Genomic DNA, 18,454 nt, shown 5'->3' on the forward strand with positions numbered 1-18,454 from the left:
TAAGGTTTGGTGTTGGCATTTTAATTCTTCAGGCTTCTGGTCATTGTTACCAGTTGTAGCACAAATTTGCTGGAGTAGTGGTGTGGCGTTAACACTTGGAATGATCAAAGTTCTTCCGGTTCATGAAGTTGAATGTTGCTTAAAAAATGACTTTCTAGGAAAGAAAAAAAGACACAGTGCTTAAATATTCCAAAAAACAGGCTTAAAAAGAAAGTTATCAAACTTTTCAGTCAAGTAATCAATCGTTACCTGCCTAAGTCAACAAGAAATATACTACGATTACTGAAAACAAAGATGAGAGCTTATTCCAAACCTAGAAACTTGACAATTTCTGGAAAATTGGCAAGTACAGAAGAGCTGGCATCAAAGACCACACCACATGATTTAATTACCACAGAAGACACGACACGCACAGTGCACCAACCCTCCCCCCCCAACCCCCAGAGTCCGTTATCTAGCTTTCCTTCTGCAGGTGCAGGACCTATAGTCAACTGTGGTCCAAAGACATTGCCTGGGCAATTCAAAAGTGAAGTCTGAAACTGAGGGTTGCTCGGAGTAGCACAACGCTCTCTCACCCAGACCCACCCAGTTTATGAGTCAATATGGACATGCTACTTAGCCATTCATCACTTAGCAGCTGTATTGGTTATTAGGTCAAATATCATGGCCTCACAGTGGCTACATCCAAGTAGCCCCTAGTTTCCTTATTAATGGTCCCCAAGTGCCTGAGCAGTATCTGCAATTCAAATATGCTAAAAGGAAGTCATAAAGGGTTCCCTTAACTGAAAAGGTAAAGGGGCCAGTACACGGAGGATTCAGTACTATTTGGTTTCAGGTATCTAACGGGAGCAGAGAAACAGAGATCCACTTCAGATGAAGGAGACTGCTGTAACAATAAAAGTTAACCAATGCAGGTTTTAAGCTGGACTTGGGGAAAGTCAGTCCAATTTTATTGCATTAAGATGAACAGGAAGATTACCTCAGATGCTGAGAACGAGTGAGAGGCACAGAAGGTGTAGAGCATTAGGATACTAAGACAGACTTAGGGATTTATGTAGAAGAGGAGACAGAATGGATGGAGCAGCATGCTGAAGCAACACACACCGTCAGGAAAGGTAAGCATGGGGACCTAAGTGACGGGGTAAGAATATCAGGTCTGCTCTACAACACTGGAATGAGAAGTATGAAGTTGAGTTAATAAGGGGGGGGGGTGACAAAAGATCACCTGCCCTGATCCAGAGGAGAGCACAGCACCAGGGAAAAGGAGGAAGGGAGTCCCGAGTTAGGGGCAGTCAGCTCTGCAGAGTATGAACCCGGCACAGCTGGACTCAGAGTTCAGAGCACTGCTGCGTGCTCAATGTGATGAGCATGCTGAAAGTGAAGGGCAGCAGAGGCCAGAGCTCTGGTCAGGGGCCCCACAGCTGGAAACCAGATGTTACTATGAAAGGGGGAGACTCGGACTTGGTTGTTGCCACAGAAGAAGGGTGGGCAAAAATAGTTGACTGTGGTGATTAAGGATGAATGACTGCCTAAGAGGCAGAGGCAGGTGGAACTCCGTGACTCTGAGGCTAACCTGGTCTACATAGTGAATTCCAGGGCAGCCAAAGCTACAATAGTCACACCTTAAAGTCACAAAATAAAACAAAAATTAAAAACAACTAAAAAGAAAAAATGTTCACTTATCATTACAAAGTCTGGGACCTAAAAGGAGGAGGGACCTAAAAGGAGGAAGCAGGGTAGGCATAGAGCCTGTGTGAGCCACTAGGACTACAGGATGGATCTGTGTGTCAGCACAAAGGGATCCAAGCAAGACTAACAGGTACAAGGAAATCGAATGTATCAGAAAAAAAGAAAATACAGAGTCTTTGGGAAGCTCACAAGCCCATAGTCAAAGGCAGACAACAAACAGCACAAAGAACTAAAAATGATTAACCATTCCTGAACTAGCAAAACCTTTTTAGATGCATCTGTTTCATTCTGTATTTCAATTTGATAAAAATTCTGACAAATGCATAATTATAGAGGACAGTGGACATTAATGTTCCTTCCAGAAGATACCAGTCCCAAAATAAATCAGAATGAACATGGTACTGGTGAGATCAATTTTGATAGGGGGAAAAATGCTCCCCATTATTTAGAAAGAGCACAGATAATATTAAAATGTCTTGATTACTTGGGGCAGGATGACTAATCAAATCCATTGTTTCCCACCCTGCTGTCTTAGGCTATTTCATTACTCAGTAGTACTTCCGCCTGAGTCTAGGCAGGGGATATCAAGGAAAGCAAAGTCATCCAGGCTAGCAATCCCAAAGCAAAATGTAGGGGATGGTGAGGGAAAACACAGATAACCGATCAAACTGCTCTGGAGAGTTATCTGTGACCTTTGGTCTTCCTACCTAGGCTTGTACTTTGACATCTAGTATCTCTGGAGGCTCTGCTGGGTAAATGTGTATCATTTGCTAAACACAGCTACCCCCATCTGCCTAGTTTACAGTAGAAAACAAACCCCTTCCCCCACTGAAATAACGCTTTAGCTATAATAGGTTAGATACATTATTAAAATTTGAGAGAGAAAAACAAGATCAAGGTTAGCTATCTCTGAAAACTACAGTAAAAATGACAGTTTGAATTATTTATGACATTTTCTCTATGTAGGTTTGGTGTCATTTCTTTAAATTTGTTTTCATCAAAAATGTCATGAAATTAGAAAAGAGGGCAAAAAGTATTTGTTTCAATGACATTACAGGAAAACTAGGAATGTGTAGGACACTGAAGACAATAGATACTGAAGAAAAATCTTCAAGACCTATTGGACTTAACATGAAGACACACACATTAAAATGTCGCTTACTCCCAATCAGTTACAGGAAATCACAAAAAGGTATAATAGCCTAATTTTTCTGGTAAAATCACAAATGGCAACCTTGACATGCTTCTAGAATTCCAAGCAGCTTTTAGAATCTAAGAAATCTCCATTTTAATGTCAACTGCATTCTTTACGTTTTTACATGTGTAAGTTAACTATTAGTTAACTGGACTCCTTACTGTTTTAGATGGATGAGCAATAACTTCCTTTGTATAGTTCTTTATTCATACACCCATGTATCTTGACTCTTCCTGCATCTAAACAAAGCATGCATTCCCTAAGCATTTAGGTTTGAACTAAGGAAGAACAGAGACAAGGATGGACCCACTGCATTAGAAGTTTTTGTTTTTCTTTCTTCTTTTTGTACCTCTAAGAAATAAACTTAATATGGGACAAGTTTTTATTCTGGGCCTAAATGTTGACACTTAACCCAATCAACAACAAGGCATCGCACCTTTCGGTAAGAGCCAAAGTGTTTCAAGAACCTCTCCCTTGCCCTGCCTGTGCTGGCGTGGACAAGGACCTGGCATGCCAGGTAAGCGTCCTGCCTCTGAGCCACATCTCCAGTGCACAGCCCTCTTTCTTTGTTCTTTTGTTGAGACAGGGTCTCACTGTGTAGCCCTGGCTGGCCTAGAACTTTCTATAGACCAGGCTAGCATTGAACTCAGATATCTCTGCCTCTACTTCCCAAGTGTTGCAATTATGTGTGTGCACCACTGTGCCTAACCTTTTTATGGTAGGACAGAATTCTATTCCACATTTTTACAAGTCTGGACACAGTTTTTTATAGTCTTAGTACAAATTGACAGGTATTGATATCTTCACTTTCACATCACAGAGTTTGTTATAAGGTCAATGTTACTAAGTTTATGAATTATAGTTTATGGATCAGGATTATGGTCAATCAAACAGAAACCATCCTGGATTATGCAATGTTAGTAAACATTTCTAATTACTACCGTCATTCCTGAGCTTGTGAAAATGGGTCAGTGTGGCTACCCACCTCATTATAGGTCTAACTCCATGTTTAAACTCTTTAAGAGCACATGCTGTTCCCATGCCTGGCTGAAGCCCTCACAGGTGTGGGGAGATCCACTTTACTTTGCCCAGAGCACCTTGTGCAGCAGTGGAAAAACACTGAGGTCCATGACAGAAGCATTACAATCTCACTTAAAAGGCCCAACCTCAGTTTTGAGGTTCACATATGTCTCAATCATGAGAGTGCTGAGCTCCAGAAAGTGAATCAGTAAATTGGTTTTTAAAAGCATTTAACACTGCCTTTAAATGGGAAAGCCCTTATCCAGGGAGAAGTCTGAATAAAAACAAAAATGATTTTTTTTTTTTTTACAAACTAATGAAAACAAATGCAAAAAATAATGCAAAAGTCTTCAAATTAAAGAAAATTCAATTACCATAGAGCAGTAATAGAATCAGGGATGTAGAAAACAGAAATAAAAATATGTATGTAAGACACAATACAATTATTTCTGAAATTACAAATGAGTTCTGGGTAGTCAGGCGTGATAGTCATTTCTAAAGATTAACTTTTTATTCTTTTGTTTTTAATTTGTATGTTTAACTTTCAATTTCAAGCAGTTTCTATTGTTTACATTATTAGACTCCTAAACCCCATATGCAAATATACTGAATTTCCACTAGGCTAGCTCAGGAATTGTTAGTGTTTGTATTACCACAGAGTGTGGTCTACAGATTGAGGGCTGCCGAGACTCCTTCTGGAGGCCAAACAGTCCCCCACTACCTTCACATCATCAGTCACACTATGGCAGGCTTTGCGCTTTCAGGGCACCAATGGTATAGCTACAGTGCTAGGAAACGGTGACATTTTGGCAATGCTGTGCCACCAGTGGACTCCATTAGGGTCTGGCTTATCCCCCCACTTCCCCCTCTTTTCTTCTGAGATAGGTCAGGCTGGCTCTGATTCACAGTCCTCATGCCTCAGCCTCACCACTGGCAAGGTTACCGTGTTACATCACTACATCTAGAAACTCATTTCCTCTTCGCCAGCACACCCTCAAAACAAAGACTCATGTCATGGACACATGCTTGGGCTGAGAGATGAAGAACAGAAATGTGGGCACAATGATCCTTCAGGTAAGTTTGAAGACTGCTTGTACAGAAAGTGCTCTCCCTAAGCTACTGCTGTTTCCTAAATGGGGAGGTGGGGTATCTCCCCACAGGAAAAAACAATAAATGCTTGCTTGTCCTGGTTTGCTGAACCTGTTGATGCATAAGAGAGCAATCATGTCAAGAGGCCCTACATTCTTCCTCATGAGCCATGTTCTTTACAGTGCTTCACCCAGGAGAAGGCACACTAACACAACTTCATCCAAAGACAACAACTCAGATCAAAGTCTGCTAGGATCATAAACCACCTAAACGTCTGTTTGTGGACCAGCTCTATTTTAAGATGCTCCTCCCAGTATTTTTTGTCCTCAAGGCATCTGTTTACCTTTCACAGAGCTGCAGCCATCTCCTCTCCCTAGGGGACACAGAAGGGCAGCCGCATCTCTGTGACCCTTTCTGGTTCAAGCTCATTTTGCTAGTCACAATCCCTTGCCTTTGAGAAAAGAGTTGCCAGTGAACTCATCAGCCCCATCACTTCATTCTTTAAGGCCAACAGTTATTTTAAGGTTAGACTCCATATACCCAACACTCCCAAGTCATTCAATGTCAAGAATTACTATGCAGCAATCTCTAGACAGCCTAACACACCAAATAACCGGTTCCAGCTGCAAATGCACACATTACCAGCCAATGGATGCATGAACTATGAAAATAATTCTACCTTTCACTCACACTTAAATTCAGTTCTTTTCTCCACCTATTTATTTCCCTTCATGTAGGAAAAGCAGATATAATACTTTCTTTTACCTTAAAAAACTAGATTATGTAAACATGATTTTTCTTATGTAAAGCATTGACATTATTTGTTCACTTGGCTTTATAACAAAGCTAAAAACTCAAGAGACTTTTGTCCAAAACAAATTTTTCTAGAAGGGATCCAAGTATGTCATGTGGGAATTTATTTAAAAGATTCCTGTGATGGATCCTTTGGCAAAGCCCTGTGGAGTGTGGTATCCAACTGGCAAATGGTCCTTCTAGGTCAGCCAGTCACAAACTAACTGGCCTGGACTGTAACTTCTCCAGCCTCAATGTTCTCACAAGTCACAGTTGACTCTATGAACCAATAATAGAGGTCTCAATACAAAGCCAAACATGAAGTAAGTCCTCAGCAAGTGCTATCTAGTAATGTCATATTTTTACAGATTTTTCTGTGTGGTACTTCACTCCTGATTTTGCTTCTGAATTAAACTCAATCCTACTCTTCAACACAGAGCTGACCAGGACAGTTTCTGTATTAAGAAATGCCTGAGTCACTATGGCTTCCCCGTTTGAGAATACATCATCTAATCTAGCACTCTCCATCAACCAACCCATCAATCACATACACTACTGATAAACAGTACTAACACACAGTGAATTAAAGGCCTCAACATAAGGCCAGATACACTAGATCTGTCAGAAGAGAAAGTGGGGAATAGTCTTGAACTTGCTGACACAGGAAAACTTTCTGAACACAACACTAACGGCACAGGCACTAACAACAACAATTAATAAATGGGATCTCGTGAACCTGAAAAGCTTCTGTATGGCAAGGACACCATCTTTTGGACACAGCAGTGGGCTACAGAATGGGAGATTTTTACCATCTACACATCTGACACAGGGCTAATATCTATGAAGAACTCAAAGAAATGGACACCACGAAAAGCAACTAAGCAGCATGGTGACGCATGGCTTTAATCCCACCACTTTGGAGACAGAGGCAGGCGGATCTACAGAATGAGTTCCAGTTAAACCCTGTCTTGTATGAAGAATAGAAAAAAGGAAGAAAACAAATACCTTAATTTAAAAATAGGGTACAGATCTAAAAGAGAATTCTCAAAAGAGGAAACTCAAAGGGCTGAGAAGCACTTAAATGTTCAACATCTTTAGTCACCAGGAATATGCAAATCAAAACTACTGTGAGATTTCATCTTGCACCAATCAGAATGGTCAAGACCAATAAAACAAATGACCGCTCATGCTGGTGAGGATGCGGGGAAATGGGAACATTCATCTGTTGCTAGTGGGAGTGCAAATCTGTACAGCCACTGTGGAAATCAGTGTGGTAGCTCCTCAGGAAGACAGGAAAAGAGCTACCTCAACATACAGCCAAAGGACTCCACATCCTACTATAGAGACACTTGTTCCACCATGTCCATAGACATTCTATTAACAACAGGCAGAAATTGTAAACTAGATTTCTGTCGACAGATGAATGGGTAAAAGAAATGCAGTACATTTACACAATAGAGGATTACTCAACTGTTAAAGAGAGAGAGAAAATGAAATCATGAACTAGAAAACAAAACAAAACAACAGCAAGAAGAAAACCAACCTGGGTAACTATAAGAAGTGACCAAAAGAAAACTATCCCCACAAATAGGGTACTATATGCACTTATATGTGGACATTAGTTGTTAAATCGTTGCTAAGCAGGCTACAATTCATAAGTTGGTTATAGACTAAGGGTTGGGCGGGGAATAGAATAGTTACATGCCAAACATATGAACTCACATAGACTGTGGCTGCAGGCACAGGGTCTACACAGGTCTAAGCCAGATGGGGTCCCAGTGCTAAGAGGGGAAGTGGATAAAAGCCCCCATCCCTAACCCAGAAGCAACCTCCAACTGACAACAGCTTGCAAAGGAAAAATTCATTTTCTCCAGCGGGTATACAAAGCACACTGAAGGGCATATCCCAATCCCAGCAGTAGATGACCAACACAAGAGAAACTCAACGCTATTTTTGGAGGTCCAGTTTTGTTTTTATGGATCTTCTATACATGCAAATGTGTGTCTCTGCATCTGTATGTGTTTCTTTTGCTTTTTTAATTTTTTTGTCCTATTCTGGTTTGTTTATATCTTACTTAGAGAACAGATTTGGGTGGGTGGTGAGGTAGTGAAGATCTGGGAGGAATTAGGGGACAGGAAACTATAATCAGAACATATTATATGAAAAAAATCAATTTTCAATTAAAAAAAAAAAAAAGACATCTATCTGGATGCTCACAAAGACCAGAAGAGCAACCTTGCACTAGATTCCCTGTTGCTAGAAAGATAGGCAGCTACCTAATGTGGGGGGTCTGGGAAACCACACAGGTCCTTTGTAAACAGAGCCAGCTTTCTTAACCTTAACTGACTCACTTGTCCAATTTTATATATATATAAATTGATGGATAATATTCAGAGGAACAGTAACACAGTTTTCCTACCTTATCTTTTATACTGGCTAGTTTTATGTCCATTTGACACAAGGTAGAGTCATCAGAGAGGCGGGAGCCTCAACTGAGAAAATGCTTCCATAAGATCTCGCTGTAAGGCATTTTCATAATTAGTGATTGATGTGGGAGGGACCAGCCCACTGTGGGTGTTGTGTTACCATCCCTGGGCTGATGGCCCCTGGGTTTTCTAAGAAAGCAGACTGAGCAAGCCAATAAGCAGCATCCTCCATGGCTTCTGAATCAGCTCCTGCCTCCAGGTCCCTACTCTGCTTGAGTCCCTGTCCTGTGATGAACTGTGATGTGGAAGCGTTAAGCCAAATAAACCTTTCCTGTGCAACTTGCTTTTTGGTCATGGTGTTTCATCACAGCAACAGAAACACTAACTAAGACACCTTTGTACACTATTTTCCATAACATCTTACTATATGCTTAAGGTAATCCTATGAATTAATAAAGATAAATTGTACCATCCCATTGATCTGTCCAATATCATCTAGTTTTCTATCTGGCGATATTAAAACCTAATAGTCTTTTGAGTCCAAGGTATGAGTGTTCTTAGTCTTCCACATATAAAATTATCAACAAAATACATCTCAAAGATAGACCAACATTACAAATAACAAAGTTTATTAATTTAAGCAACTGGATATTATGGTTTTTCTAAAATTTTAAACAATTCATTTATACACTTTGCATTGAAGAGAGTATCTAAGATATAAAGTAGTTAGATACAAGGTCAATATAGAAAGATCAACTGTATTTAGATAAGATTTATAAGACTATAACTGGTTAAAAATTATGTAAGTTTACTGAAAGACATTTCATGACCACAAAGACAATATCACAAAGCTGCAATTCTCTCCATATGGGCCTGGATAAGGAAGACATAATTCCAATGATGACCCCACAGGTTTAGGGGTACAGCTCATTGGCTAAGTGTGTGTAAGTCCCTAGTTTGTTCTCCAACATTGAAAAATAAAAAAGGAGAGGAAAAAAAACTAAAAATACAGAACTGAATTAGCAAGCTGACTTAGTAATCTATATGGCAAGAAAGAACCAAGAAGGAACAAAAGGAACCCAAGTGGGGGCACACATCCTACAGCTATCACGACCCAGTATGAAGATACACGGTGAAGACGGTGAGGAGGGATGGCACATGAACCGAAGGAAACCAACCACGGAGAACACACCTTCACACAAGCAGCTGAGCCGAGACAGCACAGCTTAGAGGGACAGAGCCAGCAACTGATACACAGTGCTGAGATGCTCCCACCGCTTTTCAGAGCACAGGGAAAGCAAGCGAAGGTAGCGTAATAGCTGCTATGTGAACTGGAATATCGACATGTTCAGAAGGAAAGTATGGTTAATACTCCAGAGTACAAAAGGGGCATAAACCACAAAGGAAAGCTTATAAATTCAATCACACTAGAAATGAAAGAAACACCGCGAGCCTCACAATATCTGTAACATAAAATATCAGAAAGACTTAGTATTAGGAATCAATAAATGGGGGCTGGGATGATGGCCGAGTGGCTAAAAGTGCTCACTGCTGTGGCAGAGGACCTGTGTTCAAGCCCCAGGACCCACACAGTAGCTTGTAACCATCAGTAACTGTGGTTGGCTATTTTTGCTCTTTTGAGGGCCCCACCACTCAGCTCCCAAATAAATTCACACATGGAGGCTTATCATTATTTATGAATTCCCGGCCTTAGCTTGACTTAGTTCTTGCCAGCTTTCCTTAACTTACCCCATCTACCTTTTGCCTCTAGGCTTTTCCCACTTTCTTACTTCTGTAATTCTTACTCTGTGGCTTGCTGTGTAGCTAGGTGACTGGCCCCTGGAGTCCTCTTCCTTGTCTGGCTGGCTGCTAGATCTCCTCATTCCTCTGTGTGTGTGTGTGTGTGTGTGTGTGTGTGTGTGTGTGTGTGTGTGTGTGTGTGTTTATTCTCTCTGCCTGCCAGCCCCGCTTATCCTTTCTCCTGCTTTGCTACTGGACAGCTCTTTATTAGACTATCAGGTGTTTTAGACAGGCACAGTAACACAGCTTCACAGAGTTAAACAAATGCAACATAAAGAAAAGTAACACACCTTAAAACAACATTCTACTACAAGTAACTCCAGTTTCAAGGGCTCCAATGCCCCCTTCTGGCCTCTGAAGGTACTAACTAGGCATGCGTGTGAGACGACATGCAAACATAGAAGCAAACAATCAGACCCACAAAAAATAAATAATTTAAAAAAACAATAAATGAAAGAAAGAAAAAGACAGGTTTTTTTTAAAAAAGCAAACAAGTATTTCATAGAAATGTTTTGAGTTTTCTGGCTATTCCCATTTTCCCATAAAAAAAATGAGTGGCTCATAACCATTGAAAAAGATATGGAAGAAACTAAAATTACAATCACAGTTATGTATCATTTCTTGTCCACTAAATCAGCAGAATACAAATCTCAGCACTGAGGCTGTGAACTATTAAGGGCATCACTTTCCGTAGACAGACGAGCAAATGGTTTTACTGTGTGAGGCAGAAAAGAAATACTCCATGGCATCACCATTCCCAGGAGTTCTCTGCCCTCTGACTGGTCCAAGTACAGACTTTTAAAGTAATCTTACTACGTACTCTATGTGGTAAGACCTGTTTTATAAAATCCTAACAGATAAATGTCATAACTATGCATTTCATCAAGAATTCTTTAGTCATTGCATGGAACTGGTGTAATAACTAATTCCATACTATTGGTCATTTAAATTGTCTCCTGCCTTGCTACTAGTACACAAGTGTGAAGTGGTCTGATGTTAATGAGTTATTGGTACTAACACTGGTGTCACTATAGTTACATATAGGCCCCTCATTGATAAATTCGACTGGCTTTTCAAAAGACACAATATAAAGGACTCTGAAAAGGAATATCAGCAAGCATCCCAAAGTACTTAAGCAAATTTACTGCTTTTAATTTTTAGTATATTTATGTATTTAGTGTGCACACACATGTGTTTCTGTGAGGGTGTTTCCATCATAGCACACACATCACGGTCAGAGGACAACTTGAAGGAGTCTTTTCTCCCAGCAAGTGAGTCCCGGGGACTGAAGTGAGGCTGTCTAGCCAGTAGCAAGAGTGTTTACTTGCTGAGCCCCGACGAAGTTCTTAAAGGTAGTTTAAAGATAGGCAAGTTTAATGTAAATACTTGGAGATAGATTTTTACCCAACTGTCTTCTAAGAAATAACATACATTAGTATGTGAATATGGTTTCTTCTCATAACCTTCCAACACTGGTTAAAACCTAAATTTTTGCCATATCAGTGAAAAATGTTCCATAGACTTGTAATTTTTTACTGATTTAAGCAATATAGTAAAGGCCAAAGATTTTTGTTTCTAGTTCACTTAGTTTTTACATGGTTTACCTGTATAATCTTCAGCCCATTTTTCTCTAGAAGTGTTTAAATTTTCTTAATATTGCTTTAGCGTTCTTAACTTTTTGAGATATTAATCCTTTTCTGCTGGTTATATTAAACATCATTTATCATTACTTTCCCTGCTTGGTCCAACTAAAACTTTCAGCTTTTAGGTAATATAAGCATTATGCTTTTTTTTTTATAGATCACTGTTTGATACACAATTTTTAAAAGACTTGGCTCATTATCTCTCCTACGAGATAAATCTCTCTTTGATATAGAGGTACAGCGCCATCCTCCAATGGTCACTGTGGACATTAACTACAGACTACACTAGTACACTTGACAGAGAAGGAACGCTGATGGCTAGCAGCCTCTCTGTAAACACAGTCGTTTGCACCAGACAACCACCAGACCGCAGAGAGTCTGATTATCCACAGTTGAGCAGTTGCACTTGGAGATAACAACAACCTGAAGAAAATCATCCAAACTAAAGAAAGCAAAGACCCTGATATGACAGAATTGCACGCACAGGATCACAGAACGGTCACAGGGAAGGCTGTGGATGACCAGGCTCGCTTACCTTATTCTTCTCCTTCCTCCTCCAACTCTGTTTCTTTGTGCACCACCACCCTTGTGACCGACATATCAGGGTGCTGCTCTCTGGCTTCCCTAATCGCCTGAGCCAGTGCCTACGGGGCAGAAGAACAATCATGAGCTGAGTATTTGGTTCTGCCTAAAGAGGATAGAATACATGCACCTCCATCAACAAGACACAGGCTCCAGCCAAACTGTTGTTGTGTCTTCACTTACAGTCACAGGAACATCGAAACTGGATTCCCTGATCATTCAGAGAACAGCGGCCATTTTCTCGGCTTCCTATCCTTCCTGTGCATTCCAAGGGGTGATGCGTGTAGGAGAAACACACTGGCTTTGAAACCCAGGCTCATTCTCACTGTGGTATTAGGAGAGCATGGCTTTTCTCTGAGCTTTATCTAATCCTTACCTGGAAGCCTAGACTAATGCTACGGCAATACATATCATTTTGAGGTGTGGCTGTATGAATTTAGATAATGACGTCAACAAACAAGTATAGTGCCTCATCTATACAATCAAATGATAGTAGCTCCCATACAATAGCTGGAAACTCCAAGACATGGACCAGACCTCCTCATCTTTGCCATCTAAGACTCTGAGTAACTGTCCAAATTTAAGCATATCATACTAAAACATTATAGGAAAACAAATACCTATAAACCTGTAGGGGGCAGAAATAAAGAGCAGCAATAACAATAAAAACAATCACTAAGAGAAAGAACACTGACAGACTGAGCTCCTGCCGGCCCCTCTTTGCAGCTCAAGACCCCAGGTTAATGGCTCCTTCTCAAACTCAAGCTAGCAGCATTAGGATAGCATGGGGAGGACCCAGACTGTGAACTACACTGCTTCACGGTATCTTCCATGGACGAGGTAGCAAGAAATAAGAAAGCAGAGAGCAAACTGTAACATTGAAAGATCCTATTTTTAAGAGGGAGACATATCTTTCTTAATTATTGTCAATTTTGTTTGTAAAGAAGTTTTGGAAGAAAAACACAAAACCAAGAAGCACAGAAGAACAAAGTCAAAGAAAGAATTCTAAATAAATAAATAAATAAATAAATAAATAAATAAATAAATAAAAATAAAACAAACAAACAAAAAACTCTTCTAAGATACAGATCACCTCATTACATAAGGAAACGAGGTATCTGAAAACAGTAAAAAGCAGTGCATTGTTTCTTTTGCTCTGGGGGATAAATGAATTACTGGATCACATTACAGTTTCTCTCTGCTATATATATTTATAACATAATATATAGTGTGGTGGTTTGAAAGAAAATGGCCCCAAACAGAGTGGAACTGTTAGGAGGTGTGACCTTTTTAGAGGAAGTGTGTCAGTGTGGGGGTGAGCTTTGAGTTCTCCTATGCTCAAGCTATGCTCAGAGTGACTCAGTTCACTTCCTGTTGCCTGCAGATCAAGATGTAGAACTCTTAGCTCCTTCTCTAGCACCATGTCTGCCTGCATGCCACCATGTCCTGCCAGGATGATAATAGACTGAACCTCTGAAACTGTAAGCTAGTCCCAACTAAATATTTTCCCTTTTAAGAGGTGTCATAGCCTTGGTGTCTCTTCACAGCAAGACACCCTAATGAAGACACAGAATATACTCTGAAGCTTTGTTCATGAAATGTAGTTAATGCTACAAAGTAAAGGGGAAGAGGAAAGTCATAACACCAGACATACTTTATTTTATTTTTTTGTATGTATGGGTATTTTGTCTGCATGTATGTCTGTGTACCACATGTATGCTGGTGTCCACAGAGGCCAGAAAAGAGTGTAAGATCTCCTGAAAATAAAGTTCCAAATGTTTGTGATCCACCACGTGGGTGCTGAAATTAGCCCAGGTCCTCTGGAAGAAGGGCCAGTGGCTCTTAACCACTGAGCAACCTCTCCAGCCTGAACCTTAACTTATGCTTGTAATTCCTTTCATTCTATATCAGCTTCAGAAATTAAATGTAATAAAATGTTAATAAGGTATTACTATGGCAATAATAAAGACCATGAGAAAATATCATACTGCCAAACTGAGAGGAAAAAAATGTGAACCTGGGTCTCAGTAGAGTCAGGTCAGTTTTGAACTTCTCGGGTGTCCTCTACTGAGAGCTGAGTTAGACACCACACATGTATCACCATACCTGGCTGAGCACTACTTTATTAGAAAGAGATATGCTCAGAGAGTACCTATAGTGTAGTTTTTTTCCTTCTTGGAACAGAGCAGCAAATCATGACCTGCACAGAATGAAGAGCTGCTGAGCCGGTTTCTATGAGAGGGTGCCTCTCAGACACATCAACGTGAGGCATTTCTTTTTTGGTCTCACTCAAATAAGAACTTCAGTTACTAAGATTCCTTTGAAGATAAGGAACTAGGAGAACTGTGAATGGCATTGGAGTCACTCTATGACCAGCATCAGTTTTTGTCAATGGGGCAATTTCCTCTAATTTTCCATAGTTCCAATGCTCCCAGCACAGCTTTAAGGAGAAAATGAGCCCATCATGAACTTCTGGTGGCAAGTATGCAGCTCGGACCTCACTTTAAGAGTGCTGAAGCATAAAAGAGATGGTGTGGTTTCACATCAACAGTTAAGGATACTGAGTCATCCTTTTTAATTAGAATTGTGTTATTTTAGTAACTGTATGTTCCATGTGTGTTAACTTATAATTGCCTTTCGCGAGCAATGCTATATAAAGGCAAACAGGTTAAAAGGTGAAACCTGAGAGATACTCAGCTGGAAAAGTATTATAAAGCATGGAAGGGCCTGCATTTTTGGGAAGTGGGCTACAGTAACAATGGCTGGGAAAATACTCCAACTTTCACGTCTTCCTGCCTAGGACACTGTAGGAATTTAAGAAATACTTCTTGAGCAAGAATGTAAGGGGAAAAGCGAGAGTTGGGTGTGCTCCATCTGAGTCAGGGAAGTCTAGACTGCCCCAGTGGGCAGCAGAAGCATCCTCTATATGGCAAAGTGGAAGGGTCAGTTCCAGAGACAGTTCTTCCACGGCAATGCACTAGTCATCTCCTAGGAACCCCTGACGCTTAAGTTCAAACAGCATCTAGAGCCACCTTTGTCTCTAACCCTCAGAAATTAAAAACAAAATAAACCAACAAGCAAATAAAATGAATCTCAATGAGACATGTAATTAAAATAGCACGTTTACAAAGGTCACGAATTCCCTCCTTTCTGGTCCTACACAGAGCCTTTCTCAAGCAAGTAATTCCTAGCTCTAATAGTGGTGGCCCTCTCGGGCAGCACCATGTTCAAAGCTGTGTGTCTATCATTTGACCCCATTCTCCAGCAGAAGAGGCCCACTCAACACTTCTCTTCCTTTCTTCAAGTTGTAGAGAAAAATACCTCATTCTCCTTCTTAAAATTAGACAAAAAAAAAAAAAAGAAAGAAAAGAAAAGAAAGAAAAATAAGATAGAAAGATGGGGGAGAGGGAGGGAGGGAAGGAGGAGGAAGGGAGGGAGGGAGGGAGGGAGGGAGGGAGGGAGGGAGGGAGGGAGGGAGGGAGGGAGGGAGGCTCTTCTCATCACTGCGGCCAGTCTAAAATGAAGCCTCCAGCAGCCCCACTCATTACCTGCTTTATAACCAAGCACTGCATCTAGCTTAACCTATGTTAGAACTGCAACACAGTTCTGGTTTTAAAAACCAAGTATCAAAACAAATAGAATCGGGACTGGAGAGATGGCTCAGAGGTTAGGAGCACTGGCTGCTCTTCCAGAGGTCCTGAGTTCAGTTCCCAGCACCCACATGGTGGCTCATGACCATCTGTAACTATCACACCCTCTTCTGGCCTGCAGGCACACATGCAGGCAGAATACTGTGTACATAATAAAAAAATAAATTAATTAAAAAAAACAAAGACAAAACAAAACAAACAAATAGAATCAACATAAATTTTCATTGAAAGACATATGAGGCAATCGTCCCTTCCCTCTACTACCCCAAGTTATAACACAAAAAATATGTCAATATCCCAACTTTTCTTATGCTACAGAATCACTTGAAAAGGTCCAACAATTAGACCTAAGAAGCCTTGGTGGCTTGTTTGTCTTTTAGGGCATTGTCAATAATTGTCATTTGTTTACAAATATTTGATGACTTGTCTTTAAACAAGGCCAATGTGAATTCCTACTGGTCACCGGAGGTCCCCATTATCTTACATGTTAATCCAGTGGAAGATAAACAGTACTGCATGTTTTGTGCTGATGTGCTTAGAAAAGCTTACAGGACAGGCTGTGAGGTGTCTTTCTGATATACTTAGATGCAACAGGAGGTAATCACACACACACACACACACACACACACACACACACACACACACACACACACACACGTGACAGGAAAGGCCCTTACCTGATCGTGATCAAGAGCGGCATCTCCTGTGATCACAATACGTTTCTCGATTCTTGTTTCAGATATTCCACCCTTTACAGTCTACAGGTCACAGAAAGAGAAGAGAAAACATAACTAGAACTTGTAAACAGAGAACAGAAGCAAAGCCTGACTTCCAGCTTCTGACCCTCTTAAGACCAGAATACAGAGCAGCACAAGACTCAGGCTCCAGGTAGTTTCTGTGCCGTACTTTTCAGTTCAACAGAGTCCAACTGTTAAAGTTACAGCACACACACACATCCTTTACTTGAAAGCAGCCCTTAACATACCAAGATTCTGCTGGGATTCAAATGCAACAGATGCCATTTTTAAAAGTCTAAGTAATGTCACTGGGATAATCTACTACATTCCCTAAGTTTCTTCCCTATCAGTTGGCCAATGTTTGAAAAGGAGAGTAGAAAGAAGAAATAATTATTTAGCATTTGTAGAGTTACAAATATTTTAGGTGTGTTTTCAATTTAGGTAATTAATTGATACTATAGTTTTTATGCCTGATTCTAGTCATACAAATTCCTTTAGTGAGTTCATTCATTTGATTTAGTGTAATTTAAAACGTTTGATTTGAGGCAAACAAATGAGATTTTCATTAAAAGTTGATCTGATGATCGTTTCCATGCGTGTTATGCACATGGACACAGAATACACTGTGTACTGGCTGTGTGGACAGACTGGGGTGAAGGAGGCCCTGAAGGAACTGCCTCCCAGAGGTCCTGGTCAGGCAGAGCTGAGAGCACCTGGGGCAGGCTGGAGAAGCAGAAGGCCTGAGAGAGCCTCTGAGCCCTTTGAAAAGAACACAGCCACCAATACAAAAGTCCCAAGAAAACATACAGGCAACTTCTGTAAGCTTCATGATCCACACACCAAGTCACACGCGGTGGCCCTTCACTAAGAAATAAAGCTTACCGCTACCTCTATCAGCTGAGCATTTGTTAAATGGAGTACCAACGTACCCTGCACTTTTAATCCACAAAATTTCTTGCTATTTAAACTATCGTCCTGAAACATGGGGTGGAAAGGGTGTATAATGGACCATTAAAAGCACTAATCCAATGTGAAAACAGAATCAAAATGCAATGCTAGAAAAATCAGATTTGAATTCCACTGGAGTGCATCAGAATCAGCTGGGTGCTTCTCTCCAAGGTTTCAATAGGTCTGGAGTGAGTCATGACTTTGATTAGACATCCAAGCCCCAGATGCAGCTGATGCTCTCAAGCCTAGGACCACACGGGGTTGGTTATAAGGTACTAAATGTTTAGAAAAGGCTCTGGGTAAAATGTCTCAAACCAACATATTAGAACTTTAAATAAATGAGAGAAGTTCACAATTTTATTAAAATATTTCTTCTGTCCATATAGCTGTCTTAAATATAGATAGTCATATTTTTACCCCCCTGTACTTCACAAAACTGTAATTTGGTTCAAAACACATTTGTTGTTGGAGCCTAATTTCTTGGATACTTTAAAGAAACTCATTTTAGTTCACTGGCACTGTCTGTGTATTACTTAGAAGTGTGTACAGAAACAAGAATAATACAGAAAAGATCTGTTTGCCATGTACCATCCTCTCCCTAGGGTTCCCCTAGGTTGCTTTACCTTGGTGATGTGTGTGGTTGTCGTTGTTGACACGGACTCAGATGTGATGGTTTGTGCAGTCAGTAACGTGCCCGAATCACCACCAGCCCCGCCATCAATCTTTGGACAGTTGGAGGAAAAATACAAAGTAATGCTTAACTTCCATCATGTCAGAAAAGACCCCGCCCACTGAGTCTGCATCTTCTAAGACTCCACAGCTGGCAGGAGATGCTATCTGCCTGTCCTTTGCGTGTTGGTAGGTAGTGGTTCATGGTCCAGAA

The 18,454-nt window shown here is 40.6% G+C and overlaps 1 protein-coding gene across 1 annotated transcript in view; it reads right to left on the reverse strand.

The window, feature by feature from the left end:
* The window catches only part of Epb41l2 (erythrocyte membrane protein band 4.1 like 2), a 109,846-nt gene continuing 91,392 nt past the window's right edge, over positions 1-18,454 (reverse strand). Inside the window, 4 exon segments of the mRNA XM_037200510.1 lie at positions 1-154; positions 12,190-12,298; positions 16,564-16,644; positions 18,195-18,293. Of these exon segments, the coding sequence (XP_037056405.1) occupies positions 12,191-12,298; positions 16,564-16,644; positions 18,195-18,293 (288 nt within the window). The 3' untranslated portion in view covers positions 1-154; position 12,190.

The sequence above is a fragment of the Peromyscus leucopus genome, chromosome 8a (assembly GCF_004664715.2).
Source record: "Peromyscus leucopus breed LL Stock chromosome 8a, UCI_PerLeu_2.1, whole genome shotgun sequence".
NCBI classification, from domain to species: domain Eukaryota; kingdom Metazoa; phylum Chordata; class Mammalia; order Rodentia; family Cricetidae; genus Peromyscus; species Peromyscus leucopus.